Source organism: Mustela putorius, unplaced genomic scaffold (assembly GCF_011764305.1).
Source record: "Mustela putorius furo isolate JIRA1106 unplaced genomic scaffold, ASM1176430v1.1 tig00000083_pilon_pilon_pilon, whole genome shotgun sequence".
Taxonomy (NCBI): Eukaryota; Metazoa; Chordata; class Mammalia; order Carnivora; family Mustelidae; genus Mustela; species Mustela putorius.
In genome coordinates, this window is record NW_025421273.1 from 10,703,869 (window position 1) to 10,726,663 (window position 22,795).

The window sequence follows — 22,795 nt, forward strand, 5'->3', positions numbered from 1 at the left end:
GTATATATTAGGCCCGTGATAAATATTTGTTGAATGCAGAATGAATGAAAATATCTTTCCTCCCTTGTAGAAGGGGGTACTGTTTCAGGCAATTTTATTTTTGAAGAATGAACCTTCTCGGTCTTAAAAATAATGACTGGGATGTTCTGTGATGGTTTTTAGCTCAACTAAAATTTGGATTCAGCACTTAATAAATCATAGAGACATTTCCAGATTGCTCATGAAAGAACAGAGGAGAACTGGGTTTTGGCATAATTGGGCAAAAGCTCAGGAGGCGGGCTGTAGGGAGGGGAGGTAGCTATGAGGACCAGCCCCAGCAGAACCACCGTCAAGCAGGTGCCAAGTACACCGAGAGAAGATGCTGTACCAGCCAGGGTCAAGGGTCCCAACAACCCAGTTGGAGTGGAGTCTCCCGTGACCCCATTCCCTGTCTCCACAGGAGTGGAGGTGTCAGAATGTCTCCTGAGCTCAAACCAGGCAATCACCCAGTTTAACAAGAACAGGAAATTTGCATCCTCTCTTCCCCAGAGGAGATACCTGTTCTGCTGCATGAGGCTTTGCCACCCATCCTGCTGTCCCACAGGCACGTCCCCAGGGCAGCTCTAACTCCAAAGGGATGTAGTTCTCGCAACAGTGTTTGAGTGATGGGACTGAGCAAGCCAGTATCTTGAGCTGTCACAGCTCAATGAACAGAGGTCACTGCTACATCCATTGTACAGATGAGAAAACTGAGCACTGGAGCCATCAACAACCTACTGAAGATTGAGCTTGACAGTCTATATTTCAACTTGGCTCTGACTCCAACATTCATATTCTCACCACTGGACCCTGGTGCCTCTTCCATTCCTGCTAACCTAGAGAGGAGGAGGCCTGGGAGGCCAAACAGACCCAGAGATTTGCCAGGGAGGAGAGGGGAGACTGTGGCCCAGCCAGGCCAGCGAATCTCAGGGTGATGAGCATGAGGCCTCTCATTTACATTGTTCTAAAATACTTTATGTTGGGCGCCTGGGTGGCTCAGTGGGTTAAGCCGCTGTCTTCGGCTCAGGTCATGATCTCAGGGTCCTGGGATCGAGTCCCACATCAGGCTCTCTGCTCAGCAAGGAGTCTGCTTCCTCCTCTCTCTCTCTCTGCCTGCCTCTCTGCCTACTTGTGATCTCTCTCTGTCAAATAAATAAATAAAATCTTAAAAAAAAATAGGTGTAGCCTAATTTTATAAAAAATAAAAAAATAAAATAAATAAAATAAAATACTTTATGTTAAGGTCTCCGCTCTTGAACTAGACAACTGGCTCACTAGAGACTAGCACTTTCCACATCTCTGTGTAGCCCTTTTATTCAGGACTAGACACATTAAAAATTGTCCATTCTGGTTAATGAGTGCTTAGGCAGAGATTTCTTTTTTAAGTCTGTGGGGGTACATGATATGAATGTTTGGCAAGTGAAAAATTTTAATAGCAAAACGTAAAAGAATGTTTTACCTCATCATTGTAAGTTGTAACAGTCACAAACATTCCCAAGCCAGGAGCAGATTCAAGGAAATCTTGTCTGTGTATGTCCCACTGCTGTATCTTGAAAGTCCCTGTTTCAAAAACATAAGACATTTATTATAAAATAAGTGTAGGAATGGGCGCCTGGGTGGCTCAGTGGGTTAAGCCGCTGCCTTCAGCTCAGGTCATGATCTCAGGGTCCTGGGATCGAGTCCCACATCAGGCTCTCTGCTCAGCAGGGAGTCTGCTTCCCTTCCTCTCTCTCTGCCTGCCTCTCTGCCTACTTGTGATCTCTCTCTGTCAAATAAATAAATAAAAATCTTTAAAAAAAAACAAGTGTAGGAAATACTTGCACATGATTACTGATAAATGAATTTATTTTATTCAAATTATCTAAATCACAAAACACTGTGAGTGTGGTGATGAAGTCACATAGCTGAGTGGGAAGACCGGGGATAAAGGGGGAGGTGGGGGCTCCTGGCCCAACCCTCGTTCTTGCCACCCCCCCATCCCCCACCGGTGACTGCACCCCTCTGGCGTCCCCTCTCTCGGAAAATGGGGATAATATGTATCCCTCCCAAGTCTTCACAGTTGTGAGGACTATTGAAAAAATAAAAAGCCTGTGAAAGCTTTCTATCTAGAATGCAAACTTCCTGTGGGTCAGGACTTTCCCAGTGACCCCAGTAGTTCTGTCTTTGGTCTCTTCCTTCTCTAGCTCACCCAACACGATTCCCTCCTAAGACATAGGTGTATCCTGTCAAGTCCTTTCTATGCCCGCCTTCCGAGGCTCCTGCTAAAGTTTGCAGCACGGGAAGAGCCTCTCACTTCCTCCTTTTCGTATATGAAAGCATCATACAGCTTAACTTGCCCCTTGAACCCTTGCAAGGTACAATGGGAATGAAAACAGAGTTCATGTTTATTGAAAGCCATTGAAAAATAGCCAGTGGTGCCTTATGCACACCAGGTACCATGCCAGGCACCTAACATGCCACCCAGTGATTCTTCAAATGTGCTCCAAGGAGGTATTTTTACTACTTCACTGAGTCCGTTTTAAGTATGAGCTCCTTGCACGGAGATAGCACTAGTCTAGAAGCTGAGGACAGAGAGTAAGGAAATAAGTATATAATGTGGGAGATGTTACGAATGCTGTGAGAAAAAGCAAGTAAAAGGGATAGGGGACTTTGAGTATTATATGGGGAAGTTGGGAAAGCTTCTCTGAAGTTGGAGCAAAGACCCAAAGGAATGGAGGGGGGGAAATATGTACTTATTTTATACAGTGTTTAAGTTATGTCTGTACATCACATTTAGTGCTAATGATTTGCCAAGCATTCCAAGACTGTTCTCTAAGAGTATTCTAATTCATAGTCTGAATTTCATGACAACACTATGTAAGTGATACTATAGATATTCTTTAAAAATTGCTTATTTATTTTGGGGGAGGCAGGGGCAGAGGGAGAGAGAATCCCATGCAGACTCTGCTCTGAGCACAGAGCCCCATGTGGGGCTCAATCCCACAACCCCAAGATCATGACCTGAGCCTAAACCAAGAGTCCAATGTCTAACCAACTGCACCACTGAGACACCCCAGTGATACTGCTTTAATGACAATTTTACATATGATGAAACAAAAATACAAAAAAGTAATTTGAATAAGGTCCCACACCTAGCAAGTGGCAGAGTCAGGATTCAAACTCAGGCAGTATAGTTCCTTTCCCCTTTGGCGCACATCATGCCGGTGGCTCCTGGGGCAGGATGGTTTCAAGTGGGAGTGCATGCAGAGGTCCTGGGGCAGGAGCATGCCCGGGTAGCCAAGGAACCACAGAGTGGCTGGAGTGAGGGGAGCAGGGAGAGCATGGTAGGTGACGTGGTGGGAATGTGGCAGAGTCCAGGGCAGGAAGGGTTTGGGGAAGTGGCTGGCTGGAGTGGAACGCTGGGGCTTTCCTTCTGCCGTGTTGGCTGTGTGGAGAGAAGAGTGAAGGATCAAGAACAGATCACGTGCAAATGGCAGAGGTTGTGGAAAGTGTGGGATTGTGTGTTGCTGCCCTGATCTCACAGGTTGGAAACTGACTCCAGGATTAGGTCACATAGCTCATGAGCTGCAGACGCTGAGCTCCATCCACCTAGTCCAGAGCCCAGAGCCACAGGTCCAGGCCTAGGGCCTCCCTGGAGGCAAGGACATTGGTCCCTGACAGGCCTGAGAGGGGAACGTGGCTTGGGCGCAGACCAGAGGAGCAGGCCTTGCAGAGTGAGGCCCTTGGGATCCAGATGACAGACAGACACTGGCCCCACAGTCGCCGGCCCCACAGTCACAGGCCCCATAGTCACCAGCCCCACAGTCTCCAAACCTTCCTTCCTCCTGCTGGGATAGTAAAGTGGTAGCTAAGGTAATTGCAGGTGTAAGGTGCATGTCTTCCTGTTGGGTCCATGGCTGACCGGGAGTGTAGGGCGGGAGCCCCCCCCTGCCCACCTCCAGACTCTGTTCTTAAGGACAAAAATATATAAATGGAACATGGAGAGAGATTATGCATCACTGTTAGTGAAACCACAGTTTGAACGACTGCATATTTCTCATCAGAAACGTGGAGGCCAGAGGGAAGAGGCACATGTTGAAAGAATGGTCAAACAATACTATATCCACGGAAAGTAACCTTCAGAATGAAGGCAAAATATTCTTAGGTCAAGGAAAACCAAGGGAACTTTGCACCAAACACCTGCTTTAAAATAGTTGTTTAAAGAAGTTATTCAAAGAACTCCAAAGCAGATGATAAGGAACTTTGGAACATCAGGAATGAAGAGAAAATAATAGAAAGAGTAACTAGGAAAACAGCAGAACATTCGCTATTCTTAAAATTGTTTGACAGTTGAAAGCAAACAGTCTATATAATATTGTCTGATGTGGTTCTCGAAGCTTGTAGAGATTATATTTAAGATAACTCCATTCTAAGGGTGGGGAGGGCAAAGGCATATGGTCGTAAGGTTTCTGCATTCCTGTTGAAATGACAAAATATGGATCCTTGTAGACTGTGAGACGTATGCATAGTGTAATCCCTACAGCAACCACCAACAGAAACTACACAAAGATATATGGTGAAAAATACTATAGATAAAGCAAAAGTAGAATATTACAAAACATTCAAGTGACCCAGAGGAAGCTAGGAAATGGAAAATGGGAACAAAAAGCAGAAGGAACAAAAAGAAAAAAATAATGAAATAGCAGTCTTAAGTCCTGACATAATACATTATATGTAATAATGACATGTAAATGGCCTAAACAGAGATTAAACAAAGATTGTCCAAATGGATTTTTATTTTTATTTATTTTTTTAACAAATATTTTTTAAAAGACTTTATTTATTTATTTGTTAGAGAGAGAGAGAGAGAGAAAGCAAGCGAGCCCAGGCAGACAGAGTGGTAGGCAGAGGCAGAGGGAGAAGCAGGCTCCCTGCCAAGCAAGGAGCCCTATGCAGGACTCGATCCCAGGACGCTGGGATCATGACCTGAGCTGAAGGCAGCCCCTTAACCAATTGAGCCAAACAGGCATCCCTGGATTTTTTTTTTTTTTTAATGACCCAACTGTTATGTGGTGTACAAGGAAGTCACTTTGGATATAATGCTGTAGATAGGTTAAAAGTAAAAGGATAAAAGAAGCATATCATTCTGATGTTAATGAAAGAAATCTTGAGCGGCTCTAGAAGTATCAGATAAAGTAGATTTCAGAGCAATGAAATTTACCAAGGACAAAGATGGACATTACATAATGATAAAGGGGTCCTTTCACTCGGAAGACAACCACCCTAAAAGCATAAACAGTTTGAAAACACATGACATAAAGCAACTGAAAAGAGAAGTAGACAAAGGCACGGTTGTGGGGACGGCACTTGTCAGTAACAGAGGGAGAACGAGCCAGCAGGTGGAAGGGCTGAGCACCGCCAGCCAGCAGCACCTACCTGACACCACAGAGCACGCCCCCTGCGCCCCAGCAAAAGCGGAATATGCATTTCCTTTCAAGTACTTAATGGAAAGTTCACCAACTTGAGCAAGAAAGCCCCAAACCTGATCCAGCACCTTTGCTGAAGCAGCTGAATGTTCCTGGAAGGAGCACAAGGCCAGGCTGACCGGTCACTTTGCAAATGTTTGACCAGCTGGAAATCTCGCGTTTCCCATTCTGTGAAACCTGTCAAATCTTCCTCCTGGCCCACTTCCAGCACCCTTCCCTGCCTCTCAGATGGGAATGGTCCGCATCCCTATACCCTAAGCCCTCTGCAACTCTCCCTTGCTGCCCTGGCTCTTGCTGGAGTGGTTGGGGCATCCCCTCCCATTTCTCTGGGACTTTGTTCTTGTTACTGTTCCCACACTTGCCCATACTGGGTGATTCTCGTCAGCATGCCAGCTGTCCTCACAGTCGGGCAGTCCCCTTGTCTGCATCTGCAAGGTGGTAGAGCTCGGGGATAACTGTATTCCTCTCTCGTGGGCCTCTTGGACCTGACAACAAGCTGAGGGCAGTGTTTGGCTCTAGAGTAAGGGCTCAGTAAGGTTTTGTGAATGAGTGTGTTTCCCACGGAACATGTTCAATGAAGATTTTGAATGAAGGAGTGAAGGTTGGGCCCATTGTTAAAGCGCCAGTGTTCCTGGCATGCTGCCTTGCGTTATCAGAACAAGTGAGAGTGGTTTTTGCTTGCTTTGCCATTTTCTGCTGGCCCTGAGCGTGCCCCCTGCAGCCTCCCACAGCCCTCAAGGCTGGAGGGGAGGGAAGGCGGGAGGTGTCATGCCTCTGGGATGCCACCAGATGGCAGTAGAGAAGCACTTTTCCCGGGGAGTCTGCCACCGAGTGGTCACTGTTGGGGGCATGAACACATTCAAAGAGGGGACAGGCTGCTGGGTGGTGCTTCTTACCACACGAACAGAGAGCAGCAGGGTGTCTGGCTCTGAGCAGGGACACTTGGCCAAGACCCTGCCCTGCTCTGCTTCACAGTTCCATTGGGTAAAGCCATGATAGTAATGGTCAACCTCTTAGCGTAGGAAGATTGTGTATTTAATGCAGAACTTAGCATGTCATAAGTGCAGTGTAGACACTTGATCAATTATTTCTGACCTTGTTATTGGACTTTTAATGTCCAGTGTCTTCCCTCAGCTCCCACAGAACCCTACAACCCTATAATGTCGGGAGAATGATACCTATTTTTACCAGTGAGGAGCCTAAGGCCAAAGGCTCCAAACAGTTTATTGGAAACTGTCCAGATAATAAAAGGCCAAGCCAGTATTAAAACTCAGCTTGATGTGCGAATCAAGGGCGTTGGCCTCCTCACCACAAACTACACCACTCACCCCGTGGCCTTGGAGAGAGGGAGAGAGTGTGTGTGTGCATGAGTGGGCTTCCCAGGTGCATTTTGTGGCTATTCCCCTCAGTGAGCCCCGGTTGGGAGCCGCTGGGGGCCAGGCAGGCAGTGTGCATAAGCCTCTCCTGGTTTCCCTGGGGACCCCGGGCACACCCTGGTCAGGCACTCAGCCCTGACCTCTGACCTCTAATGTGGTTGCGTCTTCCACCCCAGACGGAGTCCTTGGGGCTGGGACCGGGAGCCACTGGTTGGTTTCAGACAAGTAAAATGCATACATTGTAGGAACTGTACACAGTAAAAATCCCCTCTGGAAGTTTTGGGTATTCAGGATTATTCTTCTAGTCTTTTTCCTCTAAGTACTTATTGCCTATTTTTACAAAAAGTAAAATCATACTGTATATACTATTGAAACCTAGTTTTTTTGCCCAGTTTTTTGTGATCATCTTTCTCTATCCTCAAATATCCTTCTGTAACCTAGAGTCAAGTGTACTTAGGGAGCTGAAGAAAGATCTGGTGTCATTTGTTCAGGGCCGAGCCCAGAGCTCTGCAGTCAGCCTTGGACGCACAAGCAAGGAACGAAGTCCTGTGGGATGCCCGCAGGGTGCTGGTTAAAAGCCAAATCGTCTGGTTGGCCCCCAGTGAGCCTGGCATGAGAGTAGCTGCCTTCCGGAGTAGTGATGAATACAGAGTGATGTATTCCAGAACGCTCCAGGCAGCAGCCCTGAGGACATTTTGTTTCCCTCCAAGCTGGGAGCGGTTTGGAGAGCCCATGTGGAGGGAGCGCAGGGAAGCATGGTGGGGCTGAAGGAGGGGGCACACATGCACGTGCCACATCCCACACTCATCATCAACCAGTCATCAGCACCAAATCGCCCTGCTGGAAACAGCATCAACAGCCCAGCTGCCTGCACTGGCTGCCTGCCTCTGACCAGTGCGGACAGATGCATCCGTGTATCTGCATGCTTGTGTCCGCTCCTCCTGGCCAGCAGGCGTGCAGGCTCGGAGCATGCTGTCGCCGGCGCACAGGCCTCGCCCTGGGCCACTGTTTGGAGAGGTGACTGTGTTGCACTCGTCCCTTGGGGGCTCCTTAGCTGCAACCGGTTTCTGGTCGATCTGATTGAGCTGCTGTGAGGGTTGTGAGGCATGTGTGCACACACATGTGCATCTCGGTCAGGAGTTTCCAGTGCTCGCCACGACCCACGCTCATTGTGAAACCCTAGGCCTAGGGTTTGACAGCCTGCATCTGCTTCCTCGCCGGGACGTTTGGCCTCGGGTGCGGGTGGCTCAGTCCCCACGGGCTTTGCTCTATGTTGTCCCACCTGCTGAGAGGCCACGCGCCTTCCCGTCGAGCTCCTGGCCTGTTGGGTCTTCTCTGTTCACCCTCTGCCGTGGTTCTGGCCCAGGAGCGCAGGCTCGCCCTCGTGCTGGTGGGTGGTTTCCAGGATGAGGGTCTTGGACATCCACACATTTACATTTATGCTTAGGTGCTTGTCATTCCATCTCTGAAGAGAAATGATCGAAATGCAGACATTTGTCCCCGACTGGAGTCGTTAGAAACTGGGTATATGGACAAAGGGCTTGTGGCAAGGCCAGGTGTCAGGTGAAATTCGGAGCACTCTGGGGGCCCGAGCACTTTCCCTGGACCAGGAGAAACGGCAGCCGCCGTCCGTGTGCGGGCAGCCTGGAGGACACCGCCAAAGCCCCGTCCCACCCCTCCGTGCCCCCCGGCCGCAGCGGCTCTGCTGCGACCTGTGACCCCTCAGGGGCGCCATGTGCAGGGAGCTGGGAGGGTCCCTGAGCCTTAGAGATCCCCGCCTGGTGGGCCGTGTAAGCGGTCACCTGCCAGGAGGTGGGACACACCACAGGGGCAGCTGATCCTCCATTTGTTTAATTCTAAAAATCATGCTAAAATACATGTAACAAAATTTAACATTTTAACCATTTTTTAGGTACACATTTCGGTAGCATCCGGTGTATTCACACTGGGCAGCCACCATCCAGATGTCGTGCTCCAGTCGTTTCCATCTGCTGAAACCAAAACTCTGTCCCCATGTCCGCAGGGCCCCGCCCTCGCACTCCGTCCCCTGCCCCCTGCCCCCAGTCTTGGCTTTGTGAACGTCGCTCCCCTCTGGGGCCTCAAAGGCGTGAGGCTCCTCCTGCGGCCACTGTAGCTCAGCGACTGACGCCTCTCGGCTTCACCACCCCCCTCACCCCCTGCAAGTGTCAGAATGTCACTGTTATTTATTTCATTCCGTCTTGGGACAAAATGACATCCCATCATGTGGATGCCACATTCTCTCTGTCTGTCCATCAGGTGCAGGCACATGACTTGGCCCGCCTTCGCTCCTGCGGGGTCTCCTCAGCCTGGGAAGTGCGGGGCCGTGTGTCTGTAGGATTACCGCATGTCCCTGCACCCCCGGGCTCAGCACGACACCAACCGGCTTCATCTGAAAGGTCCCCGGCCTGGCTGCTTTCCCTCTGTCTCCTCAGAGCATCTCCTCAGTGAACTACTTGCGCAGAATCCTTGGTTCAGGGTGGGCTTCAGAAGATGCCTGACCTGAGACACCCCTGAGGTATGTTGTGGTGTCCCGTGAAGACATGGTTGGATGAGGTGCCTGGGGGGCTTGGTCGTTGAAGTGTTTGCCTTCGGCTGGGGTCATGATCCCAGAGTCCTGGGATCAAGTGCCGCATCAGGCTCCCTGTTCAGTGGGAAGCCTGCTTCTCCCTCTGCTGCTGCTCCCCCTGCTTGTGCTCCCCCTTTCACTGTCAAATAAATAGATAAAATCTTAAAAAAAAAAAAATACTTGGTTGGGACTTCTCCAGAGGACGAATAAGATTGATCTTTGACTTGGTGATGCTTCTTCTTCTGTCTCCTGTTTCTAACAGGGTGTGTACTCTGAATTAAAAACAGAATCCTGGGTACTTTGGCAAAGTGAATCAAATCCAGGGACCTTTTGAACAGGACCATCCAGGAGCAAAATTTCATTGGTTCTGAATTCTAATTATCTCTTTCTAATGAGCAGTCTCCCACATTATGGTCACTGTGCTCCTGGCACAGCGCCCCCCCTCACTGCTTGCCTTTTACAAAGAAACCAGCAGCCTTGTTTGAAAAATGTCTCCAAGGACCAGCAAGCAAGTGCTTTAAAACTCATCAGAATAGCTGCCCGCACCAGAGTTCCCTCCCTCTTCTCTTATCTCTCCCCCAGAAAGGCCACACTCCCTTTTTCCATTCATGACAATCTAGGATTTATTAGCAAAGAACATTACTAGGAAGAACTAAGAAAAACAATGTAAAAAAACAATGTATTTGACTCTGAAGTTTCTAAGCAAGTTTATGGAACCGGGATTTTTTTTATCCTGAATCTGTTGGCAGTGCCCTGGGCTGGGCAGTGCACAGGCACATGGGGCCTCCCCCCCCCCAGCCTCCTCTGGTGGTGGAGGGTGACTCAGGGCTCTCCCCTGCTTCTCAGGCAGTGTCCTTCCTCTTGGGCTTGGGGGCGGGGTGGTGGTTGAGCCGGAGCAAGCGCCACACCTGCTTTGGTGGTTCATAATGGAGCCTGCAAGGCCAAGCTGATAAGGCTAGAGACCAAGCGCCAGAGGGTGGGAACTCACAGGTGAACAGCCGCGCGTCTGGCCGCCCGCTGTACCAGGCGCTGCGGCGCCCCAGGGCAGGTGTGAGCAGCAAGTTACAGATAAGGAAACAGAGCCCAAAGTCACCAAGCTATTGGGCAATGAGGGTGTTGATGCGAAAGCCTAGTCGCTGTCTTCTGTGGCGCTCTGGGCAGCCTCCCCCTGGGGATGGCAGAAGGCCAATTCCTCCGAATTCCCACAGTCTAGTTATTTGTAGTCCCAATAAGCAAAAACACAAGTCTGGGCAAATCTGGATGACTGCCTCTGAGGTCATCTCTCTCCAACTTCCTAGATGGGTGTCTCTCATGGGATTCCTCTGTGCCTCAGAGGTAAAGAGACAAGAGATACCGCTGTGTGTGCTCCCTGGGACCAGAGATATCAGACAGGGTCTCAGAACCCCACTGATCCCCAGAAAAACTTAAAATTTGTGTTTTCACTTCCATGGAGATCTAAAAATTAAATATGAGTGTGTACTATGGATGAGCACTTCTTAACCATGTGGTTTGGCGCGTGCGTTGGCCACCACACATGCGCTGAGTAGAGTCAGGGATTTCATGGACGGTGGAGGGACAGGAAACAGTCACTTTCTGGCTCAGGCAGCATAGGCACTCAAAGCTCCAAAGAAGCTGGCCTCCAGCCTTCCAGAGCATATTCATGCTGTGGGCAGGTGAACTCTGGTCCTGCCCCCTTGACCTACAGCCAAGGTCCTGAATGTAGAGACAGGAACTTGCAGCATATAATGAACAAGAGAGCAGAGGGTACTTTCCTCATAAAAGGGATTTTTCAAAGAAACGTTTAAGAATTGTATTTTGGTATGCTACTACATTATTTGGCACATCAAAGCAGTAGGCTAATGTTTAAAGATACAATCATAGTTAAAGGAAAAGTAATGATAAGAATAGAGACTTAATTGATGGTTTGGCATGATCAAATGCTCAAAATTCTCTTAGAAGAAATTCAAAATAGTCAAGTAGGAAACACATGCAGAACATCTTTCTGTTATTAAACCCAACACCGGTCCTTGGCGAGTCTTTTCCTCTGGTAATACTTAGTGTTGTAAAGTCTGCTCTGAGTACACTTTCTTTTCATTTATCTTTACATGTATGTCTTTTCCATCTTTTTACTTTCAGCCTTTCCTTCTATTTAAAGTATTTCATTTAGGGGGCATCTGGGGGGCTCATTAGGTTAAGAGTCTGATTCTTGATTTTGGCTCAGGTCATGATCTCAAGGTTGTGAAATCAAGCCCTGCATTGGGCTCCATGCTGGTCCTGGAGGCTATCTGAGATTTTTTCTCCCACTCCCTCTGCCACTACCCCCTCAAAAAATAGTGTTTCGTTTGGGAACAGTATATAGGTGTTTTGTTTTTAAGTCTAGTCTCATGATCTCTGTCTTTCAATTGGAGAGTTTTGCCCTTTTTCACTTAGTGTAATATAAAATGTACTTGGGTTTAAGACTGCCAAATTGCTATTTGTTTTCCATTTATCCTATTTGTTCCTTGTTCCTTATCCTTTCTTTCTTGCCTTTTTTCAGGTGGAGGGTTAATCAAGTATTTTTTTTCTCCATTAGCATATTATGGGACTTAAGGATCGTGTTCTCTTTTTTAATAATAATGTTTTATAACTGGTGACATTTAATTTTTTTTTAATTTTTAACTTCATTTATTTATTTTATGTAATCTCTGCACCCAGTGTGGGGCTTGAACTCATGACCCCAAGATCGAGGGTCACACGTTGTACTGATTGAGCCAACCAGGTGCCCCAGGACCATATTCTATCTTTAAAAACATCGAAATGTGTGAGCTGATGTGTTTCCAAATTTCCTTGTAGTTACGACACACTTCAGGGGGCTGAGCTCTACCCGAAATAGTTGCATGGCAGGGGGTGGGCTGAGAAGACCACAGACTGGGCAGGACAGAGTTGAGGTTGAGGATGCAGGGCGAGGGGCATTCAGAGTTGAGAAGGACCAGTACAGGACAGTCTGGACGAGGAGTAGAAGAGTCTCCTGGCTCAGGCCTTGGGCCTGACCAGCATGAAACCCATCCTCCCGATAGCTGCAGAGCACTGTCTGGCTGCATCTGCCTTCTGGCCTCAGGTCCCTCCAGAGGGTCAGGTGATCCTCGGGCTCACTGTCACAGGTGTGTCCCAGGACATGTCCATCCAGCCGGGGGACCAGGCAGCAGGAAGTGTGGGCAGGCTCCTCCTGTCCCTCTTATTCCTCCTCTGCCCATTCAAATGCTGGCTGAATTTCACAGGTCCCTAGGAACATCCCCAGGAATGAGAGAGCTAAGGTCAGGGGGCGTAAGCAAACACTTAGAGTGATGTTCTATGTGTCTGGCTGCATTCTAAGAGCTTTGCAGATATTAATCCCGATATTATCACAACAAGAAGAGACAGATGTCATTATTTTTATCCCATTTCACAAATGAAGCAGAGAGGTTCAGTAGCTTGCCCAGGGATGCACAGCTCTTAGGCGGCCCTGATCGTGCCTCACAGCCCCAAACACAGTTCCCGAAGCAGCCACAGCCGCTGTGGGCATCTCCACACCACCTGGCTCTCCTCCCCATGCCTTCTGCCAGTTCTGCTCCTCCCCAGCCTGGTCTCACACTGCTGACTCTGGCTTTGGCTCCACAGGGTGCTGTGTGTGTTGGATGGGTTGATGCAGGGTGGGTTAATATGCTTCGCCATAGAACACCCGGATGTAATGGCCAAGAGAAATGGAGAGAACTTGGCACTAGTCAATGTAAGATAGAACTGGATGTAAAAATCCATGATGGACTTTTGGAGAATACTACTAGGGTTAGATTCTGCTGTTTTTTTTTTTCTCTCTTTTGCATTAAAATCAACTGGACTTGAATATACTGTATTTGCCATACAATTCTGAAACCCGTGGGTGCGTGTTTCTTTCTCCGGAGGCCAGGTAAGTGCAGCCATATGGAGATGTGTTTGGTGGCAGTGTGGGGAACGGGCAGAAATCACATGCCGAGAGCTGGATTCGCGGGCATTCTGCTTGGAAAGTAGCCTTGGTTCTGCACACGTGTGCACTGTCCACATTACTCGCCATCGGGCTGTGGGGGCTCCAGGAGCTGAGGCTCAGAGCCCTCCCGCATTTGCTGTTTCTCACTGTTGCCCCGGACCAGGTGGGAGACATCATTCATCTTTAAAGAATTCAACCATAATTAGCATGATTAATGGTATCAGAAATTCTTTTACTTGAGGAAACCTGACAACCAGAAAAACAAATCAGCCTTGGATTCTGCGGCATCCTATCTTTGTTTCCCAGTTTATGATTCAGTGCAATTCACTCCAAAGGCTACTTTCATGTTAAGTTTGCATAACCTGATAAACTCTCTCAAGAGGATACCGTACAGCGTGAACCAGGTAATATATGCACCGAGAAACTAGGACCGTTCCATAAAATGACATGCTGAGTTCAACATTCAGTGGAGCACATTGGACGTACCTGTTATCAGTGTGTCGCTTGGAATGTCTTCTATTATGCATTTCTCCTCTCGTTCCCCTACGTGAAAATAAAAAGCAGTTGAAAGTGAAAAATAAAAACTGAAAATAAACGTTAACGTTTGCATTTCTGCTGCTTTAGCCACTCCTAGGAGCACTTCCCTTGAAAAGGGTCAGTTACAAGTGACACTGCCCATGGAGAGCTTGTAGTTCATTGGATAATTCTGTAAATTGATTTTTGTGAGAAGGGACATATGGTGGCCACACTTGGGCAGGGCAACTGCAGCAAATCCCGGGGAACAAGATAAAAAGAGGTATGGACCTCGGGGCATTTCCAAGCACAGTAGCGGCAAAGTTCCTTCACCTTTCTAATTTTTGAAGGATTTTGAAGTGTGATAATGGAATGAAAGACACTGCAGGGCCAAGGGCCAAGCACTGGAGGAGCCCTAAGTCCCCAGCTCAACAGGTGTCCAGCAATGGCCCGCACTGTGCCGTCCTGACCAAGCCAAGATGGTCGTTGTTCCGACTGTATGGCAGGAGGTGAAGGAGAAGGAAGTGAGCATTGGGCCAGGGGGTGAGAACCAAGGGCAGGGGTGTGGGGTGGGGAGGCAGTGGGTGTGGGCTAGGAAGAGGTGAGAGGCCCAATTTAACTGAGGCCTCACCTCCAATGAGTCTCTAAGCTTGTTTTCTTGCAAAAAGGGCAGGAACTGCCTGATGTGGGACTCGATCCCAGGATCCTGGGATCATGACCTGAGCCAAAGGCAGACGCCTAATGACTGAGCCACCCAGGCTTCCTTCCTGGAGTATTTTAAAGCACTTTTCCAAACAGAGGTCATATTCACCCATCAGAACTTCAATATGCGCACCTCTAATTCAAAGGACTAAAAAAACCCAGCTTAGTCACAATGCCATGGTAATGGCTAATAGATTAATGATAACCCTTCCGGTCACTCAGTAGCAGGTTCGCAGTCCCTTTTCCCTGATTGGGAAGGTCTTTGCCATTGACACGTTTGGATTGGTGTCTCCACAGGATCCCCACGTTGCATAAGACGATGTCTCTGAAATCTTTCATTTGGTTGGGCTCCCCTTCCCCTCAACCAGCCTTTTTCCTCCCAAGAACCCCAAAGGCCGGGCTGCATCCCAGGGGCAGGCACGGCGCCCAGCACGCATCTCCGGAGTCCTGGCTGACGTGCACTCCTCGGACCTGGGTGCCGGCCGCACTGCTGCTGCCACAGAGACCCGTCTGCTTGGGTGGGTTGGCAGGCTCTTCCCACCGCTTCTCCAGAGATTGGAGGGCACAGCTGGAGGCTTCATTCAACCCAGTCTCAGGTTTTTAAGTGGGTGTAACAAGTGTGTTCTTTTTCAAGGTTGTTGGGGTCCCTCCTCGGGGTTCCTTGAGGTTCCATATGAAACTGAGGATGGGTTTTTCTGTTTCTGAAAAACATGTGAGGATTTCGACGAGAGTTGTGTGTAATGTACCACCCGTCGCAGCAGCAGCCTGTCCCCCAAACCTCGGACATGGGCTGTGTCTTTACTCTCTCACAGCTTCCAGCCTCTGAGCAGTGCTTGCCTTGTCACCGTACGCGTGTTTCCTGTGCATTTTCTTCTCTTTGAGGCGATTGTAAATGGAATTGTTCTGTGATTCCCTCCTCAGGTTGTTCATCGTTCATGCACAGAAACACAGCGGAGTTTTGTGTGTTGACTATGTCCTGACACTTCGATGCAATCACTTGTTAGTCCTAAGCAGCTTTGTGTTCATGTCATCTCGAGGGTTTATACAAACAACATTATATGCGGAGATAATTTTACTTCTCCTGTCCCAATTTGGAGGTATTTTATCTATTTTTCTTGCCTAATTGCTCTGACCAGAACTTCCAGCACCAGGCATAATGGAAGTGGTGAAAGCAGCAACCTTGCCTTGTTTCTCTTTGTTGAGAAAACGCTTCCAGTCTTTCACCATTAGTGATGTTTCCTCTAGGTTTTCATCCATGGCTCTTCTCATGTGGAGGCAGTTCCTGTCTGTTCCTAGTTTGTTGAGTGTTTTTATCATTAAATTTAGTCGAATGCTTTTCTACAAAAATCTGAATTTTGTCAAATGCTTTGCAGACCTGCATCAGTTGAGATGATCATGTAGTTTCCCTCTCCATCCTGTTGTTGGGACACATTACCTTGATCAGTTTTTGTATGTTGGAAACCACAGTTCCATTTCAGAAATACCCACTTGGGGGGCGCCTGGGTGGCTCAGTGGGTTAAGCCGCTGCCTTTGGCTCAGGTCATGATCTCAGGATCCTGGGATCGAGCCCCACATCGGGCTCTCTGCTCAGCGGGGAGCTTGCTTCCTTTCCTCTCTCTGCCTGCCTCTCTGCCTACTTGTGATCTCCGTCTGTCAAATAAATAAATAAAATCTTAAAAAAAAAAAGAAATACCCACTTGGTCGTGGTATATAGTCCGTGTAACACGCTGCTGAATTCTGTTTGCTAGTATTTCATGGAGGATTTTTGCATCTGTGCTCATCATGGATGTTGGTCGATCGTTTTCTTTTCCTACAATGTCTCTGTCCAACTTCGATATCAAGGTAAGGCTGGTTCCATAGAATGAGCTGGGAAGTTTCTCTCCCCTTCAGTTTTTGGGAAAAGTTGGGGAAGGATTGGTGTTATTTCTTCTGTAAGTGGTAGAATTCACCTGTGAAGTTGTCCGGTCCTGGGCTTTGCTCTGTTGGGGATTTCTGATTACTGGTTCAGTCTCCTTACCAGAAAGGACACTTTCTGTGTCTCCGTGATGCAGTCTTGGTAGATTCTGTGTTTCCAGGAATTTGTCCACTTATCTAAGTTTTCCTGTTTGCTGGTGTACAACGGTTCACAGTACTCTCTGACAATCCTTTTTATTTCTATAGAATCGGTGATAATGTTCCCACTTCATTTCTGCTTTTAGTAATCGAGTCTCTCTTTTTTTTTCTTAGCCCATATAGATAAAGGTCTGTCAACTTTGATGATCTTTTCAAGGAAGTAGCTTTTTGTTTATGGATTTTCTTTACTGCTTTCCCCTTCTCTATTTTGTTTATCTCCATTTTCATCTTTATCATTTTCTTCCTTCCACTAGTTTTGGGTGTAGTCTATTCTTTTCTTCCTAGTTCATTAAGTAGTAAACTCGGATTGCTGATTTAAAATCTTTTCTGTTTTTAAATGTGTTTATAGCTATGAATTTCCCCTGACTCTTAGAATTGCTTTCACTGCATTCCATAGTTCTGCTGTGCTGAAGATTTTTCATCTTCATTTGTTTCTAAATATTTTCTAATTTTCTTGTGATTTCTTCTTTGATCAATTGATTTAAGAGGTGTTACTTAATTTTGACAAATTTGTGAATGTTGCATTTTCCTTCTGTTCCTGATTTCTACCTTCATCCTATTGTGGCCAGAGAAAACACTTTGTATGATATCTACCTTTTAAATACTACTGAGACTAACCAGGTGGTCTCCCATGTGGTCTGTTCTATAAACTGTCCCGAGTGTGAGTGAGGAGAATGTATGTGGGGCTGTTGCTGGGCAGGGGCTCTGTGTGTCTGCTGTATCTGGCTGGCTGCTTGGGGCAAGTCCTCTGTGCCCTTACTTATCTTCAGTCTGGCTGTTCATCCTCTACTGAGAGCAGAGGACTGACATTTCCAACTGTTACTGTACTGCTGGCAATTTCTCCTTTCAATTCTATCAGTTTTTGCTTCATATAGTTTGATGGTCTGTCACTGGGTGTATAAATGTTTATAATTGTTATGTTTTCTTATACTGAAATGTTATTAGTGTATACTGTCCTTTGTCCCTCGTAACCATTTTCAAAGTTAAGTCTGTTTTGTCTGATGTTAGTGTGGCGGCTGCTGCTCTCCTCTGATCACTGTTTGCATGGAGTATGTTTTCCCATCCTTTCCTTCAGTCTATCTGTGTCTTTGGATCTCAAGTGAGTCTCTTGTAGACAACCTATGGTTGGATCAGGTGTTTTTATAGATTCTGCCAGTCTCTGTCTTTTAAGAATTTAATCCATTTACATGTAAGTAATTACAGATAAGAAGGGAGTCTGATCTAGTTCTTCGAGCATCTTCAAAGCCATTGTTCTAAAGTCTTTTTCTAGTATGTTTGCCATTAGACTTTTTTCAAGAGGCAGTTCCTGTTGGTTTACTTTTTTCCTTTGATTGGGCCATATTTCCCTGTGTCTTTGTATGCCTTGCAACTTGCAATTTTTTGTTGAACACTGGACCTTTGAATGTAATAATGTGGCAACTCTGAAAATCAGATTCTCCCTGTTCCCCAAGGTTTATGTTTTTTCTTTCTTGCTTTCTTCCTTTCTTTCCTTCCTTTTTTTTTTTTTTAATTAAATAGGTTCCCCCAATTTGGAACCCAACACAGGGCTTGAACTCATTACCCTGATTAAGACCTGAGATTAAGACCTGAGCTGAGATCAAGAGTCAGATGCTTAACTGATTGAACCACCCAGGCACCCCTAGGTTTTTTCTTTGATTGCCATAGGCTGTCTCTGTGCTGAGGATAACTCGACATCTTCCTAGGTCTTTTCAAGACTTTCCCTGGACATGTGTGGTCATTTCCTAATTTCCCTTATATATGCAATTGCTTTTGAATGTCCTTGTCTTTACTATTTAGCTTCCCAAAGAGGAAAAAGGTGAAAAATAAAGGCGGAGTGAGGAGAAAAGTGTGCTCGCCTTTCAAATTCCCTGGAGGGTACATCAGCTGGAGAGGGAGGATTTTGCAGTGGAGGGCAGGGCAGGGGACAACCACAGTGGTGCCACCTCTGTGTCTGCACCTTTGTTACTAGGAGCAGCAATCAGCTGTCACAGAACATATCCCCAGTATTCCAGGACAGGGTCTTTTTGCCCACCTTTTTTCCTGCAAACCGTGTGCCTGCTGCTCCTGAAGCATGTGCCCCGGTGGTGGGGCTGGGAAGCTGCTCTAGTGCTGAGAGCTGTCAATGACCCCAGTAAGCCGTAATTTGCCATCCAAGCCTCCCCGGAGGTTGCAAGCCTTCAGGAGATTCAGGGTCCAACGTAGTTACACCCAACACACTCTGCCCCTGCAGCCTTTGCCCAGGTCAGAGCCAGGTTCTCCCCTCACAGATGCGCCACACCCTGCCGTCGTCCCCTTGTCTTCTGGCTCCTTGCTCTGGCCCCTTAACATGAGTGCGTGAGGTAAAGGCTGTTTGTTTCTACTGCATGACATTGCTTCTGAGCAGTTTCTGAGGCTAGAACTAGGGCGTGCTCCTCCCTGAGAATTTCCTTCAGGGCTGTTCTCATGGTACGAGACTTCGTTTTTGTTAGCCTGAGGACATATACAAACTTCCATTCTTTCAACATGTTAGAAGTACTCCTTGACTGCCTTCTGATTCCCTTTGCTGCTGTCAAGAAGTTCCTGTCACTCCGACCGACGCTGTCCTGCTCTGCTGTGTCCTTTGAAGATCTCCTCTTGTATGGAGCTTAGCACATCCATGGGTACATGTGGATCTGGATGGCTTTCAGCTGGTCTGCTGGGGACATGCTGTGCTCGCTGGGTCTGGAGGTACCTCTGTATTTTAGCAAGTTCTGGGACATCACATCCTTTAGAGTATCTCATTGAAAATATCCCAGAGCCACTCCTTCTACCTTCCGTATCTTTGCCGTTTTCTGTCTGTTCGTCTGTGTGTGGGTGCTGGCCGACAGCCCTGGCTGAGCCCCCAGGTCACTAAGTCACTAAGTCTTTCCCCAGCTGTGCCTCCCTCAGCTCTTGGGCCGGGGGACTAGCGCTGTAGCCCCCCACCCCAGTCCTTCCTTTCCAGATTGATCTGATTATTTCCCATTGCATCCCACTCTCTCTAACCCGCTTTATGCTCCTTTTCAGACACTTTCATTATCTATGATCTTATCTGAATGATAAGATGGGCCCTTTTTCCTGCTGATTTTCCATAGTGAATTGTTTTCTTATTTAATTGGTGGTTTTTTGCGTTGCCCTCATTGCTTGACTCGGTGGGCAGGAGGCCTGAGATCCACACACAGAGCTGCGAAGCTTCCTGCAGAGAGATCCGAGGTGTCGAGGTGTCAAGGGACAGCTGCCGCCACCCTCAAGGCCCGCTCAGCACAGAAGCACTCTGGGCTCCCCCTGACTCTGCCAGGGCCGCAGCTCAGGGGGTTAACTCTGGGAGCCCTGCCTTTTCCAGCTGCTCCCAGGCTCACTTCCTTGGACACCAACTCCTCTTTGCTCCAGGACCAGCCAGGTGTTTTGTTTACTTATTGGGGCAAGTGGTGGAGGGAGTGGGAGTTCTCTCCTCCTCTTAGGAAAAGGGTGGGGGTCTCAGACGGATGCATTCACATGGAGTTTAAGGTGAAGGTGTGTGGGGGGGAAGATGTGCCCCCGAGTGCCTGGGCAGACACTGAGCCCCGTATAAGCACCTGACATGCCTTTTCTGTAATTTTGGTGGCGTTTGGGCAGGAGTGGAGTTAGGTTTGAGTTTTCAGTCTGCCCTCTCTACTGGGAAGATCCATCTGACCTCTCAGCCCACGCCTGTCACCTGCCTGTGGAGGCTAAACAAGTGGATTGATTCTCATGAGCCCCCTCCCCATCCTCAACATGCAGGCTCCTGGTCCTGACACCAGCGGGGCCCTGCCAGCCATCCCCCCTTGGCCCCCTCTCGCCCATGCGGGAGACCTACAGTGGTCAACACAGGGGCTGGGACCCCCTCATCTGCTCCAATGTCCCTCATCTTTCAGCATAACAGCAGTAAAGGAGCCCCTGGATCTCAGGAATGAATCCGGCCCCTGCCCCTCCCCCTCTCCAAGTTGACCCAGCAGGACCAGACCTATCTGAACTTCATGCTGTGAGTGAGGCAGGGCTTGAGGTGGATGTCCCTGGGCATAGACTTAGATGCTGCTCTATGAGCAACTCTCTCTTGCCTTTACGTCAAAATGAACTCGGACTTCATCCATTTATCCATTTTACCCACTTCTTACCATTTTGACCATATCTCCATGGCCCCCGCTGTCCTCTCTTTGGGTTTGAGCAGGGGCCACTCACTCTCTTCCTTCTCCTACCCTTGGCCCCCTCCATGCTGCTCTGAAACAAGCATGCACTGACAAGTTATTTTCTCCTCACAGGATTCCCGTCACCAGCAGCGGACACTCCCTCAATGCCCGCCCAGTAGACCTCCTGCTGGTGCCCCCTCTCTGGGCCCCACCTCCGCCTCCTGGCCGTCCCCCTGACATGGCAGGGCCTGCACCTCTAGCTGATACCCTACTGGGACACTCATCCCCGGTCATCACGGGCTCCTCCTCCGTCAAGCTTTGTTCAGAGGTGGGCTGGTCAGTGAGGGTGTCTCTGGTTGCCCTCTGAAAGGAGCAGCTCACGCCCCGGCCCGGCAGCACCAGCGTCTGATGTAGGTTCTATATACGGCTTTATCCCGCACCCCTTAAATCTCAGTGCCTAACCCAGCCAGGGTTCTAAGCTGGCTACAGGGCCTGTGCACCCTCTGGGGGGCCATCTGCAGGGTGCTGGCTCCGGCGTGTGTTCTGCCGAGGCCCCTCCAAGTTGGCTTGTGCTCTGGAGTCTGGAGCATCTCGGGGCAGTAAATGTTCTGGCCCCAAAGAGTGATGCTCGTCACCCCCAGCGGCCCCATGCACCGCCATGCTCCTGAAGGAGGGAAGGGGCTGGGAGCTGCAGGGGGCTTCCCCCCACCCCCCCCCGTCCCCGCACCAGCTCTGCCCCGCCCCCTGGCTGGAGCTCCAACAGGACCCTCTAGCCCCTGCAGACAGTACACGGTCTTGTCCCTGACTGGGGCACCCAGTCCAGCTTCTCAGGTTGAGGTCTGTGGTCAGGCCAGGTGCTCAGGTCTGCAGTACACTCCTGAGGCCTTCTTTTTTGAAAGAGTTTACCTATTTATTTGAGAGAGACAGAGAGAACATGAGCAGGGGAGAAGCAGGCTCCCCCTGAGCAGGAAGCCTGATGCAGGACTTGATCCAGGACCCTGAGATCATGACCTGAGCCCAAGGTAGACATTTGACTGACGGAGCCTCCCGGACGCTCTGTACTTGGGGTTTGAGTGCAGTTTCAGATCACACAGTCAACAGGCTTAGTCATGTCCTATTCCCCGATCATCCCATCCGTGACTTCCTGGCTTTGATTCTGTGGTTTGCTGGCTTTCCTCATGTGATTGGTGAGTTCTGAGGGTGAGTCCATACTATATGGTGGGTGTTTGAGCCCTGAGTCCACAGTGAGGTCTTGGGAAGACTTGTGCTCAGGGCGTCACCAGCGCAGGACTCTCCAAGCAAAGCCTATAATTAGGGGTTTTCCAGCCTCATGCCCGTGTGAGTATGGGCTTCTACTGAGGAATGGCCTCATTTGCTACACAGATCCAAATGCAAGAGAGGGTGGGCCCCTGAAGGGCCAGCCCCACTCTGGGCTGGTGCCGGGAAATGCCTCAGACACCCCAGGCTAAAGGCACCCTGGCCAGCAGAGCCTCCTGCAAGAGCCCAGCTCCTGCTGGTTCTTGCTGCGGCCCCCAAGGAACTGCCGGCTTCCTGCCCTCAGTCACTCCGTGATGCACACGTATCACACGCGTCTGGAAGAAGTCTTGGTTGGTCTAGTATTTGCAGGGGCTCAGGATCAGGCCTCTTGGAAGAGAAACAGAGATGACTGAGCTCTCCATTCATTCATTTAGCAGGTGTGCGGCGGCTGTGCCTTATGCCCGGGCTGCGCTGTGCGGACCGCGGCCAAGTGCACGCCCTTCACCCCAGGCTATTTGCCAGGGGCCTACTGTGCCCACTGCTGCCCATGGGCACGCTGTGTGCCTGAGCCGACAGACCGAAACGTCTGCTTCCAGCACTCCCAAGGAGTCTACCCAGAGCGGGGCTCCCCTGGAAGGCGGAAA

General features: G+C 48.9%; 1 protein-coding gene across 1 annotated transcript in view; it reads right to left on the reverse strand.

Annotated features, from left to right (window-relative positions):
* LOC101689487 (transmembrane emp24 domain-containing protein 11) overlaps positions 1 to 14,107 on the reverse strand; it is a 19,936-nt gene extending 5,829 nt beyond the window's left edge. The window contains exons 1-2 of the mRNA XM_045074519.1: positions 13,912 to 14,107; positions 1,478 to 1,578 (exon numbers count right to left, since the gene is read on the reverse strand). Of these exons, the coding sequence (XP_044930454.1) occupies positions 1,478 to 1,578; positions 13,912 to 14,035 (225 nt within the window). The 5' untranslated portion in view covers positions 14,036 to 14,107. The remainder of the gene's footprint in view (positions 1 to 1,477; positions 1,579 to 13,911) is intronic.
* Positions 14,108 to 22,795: the final 8,688 nt, after the last annotated feature.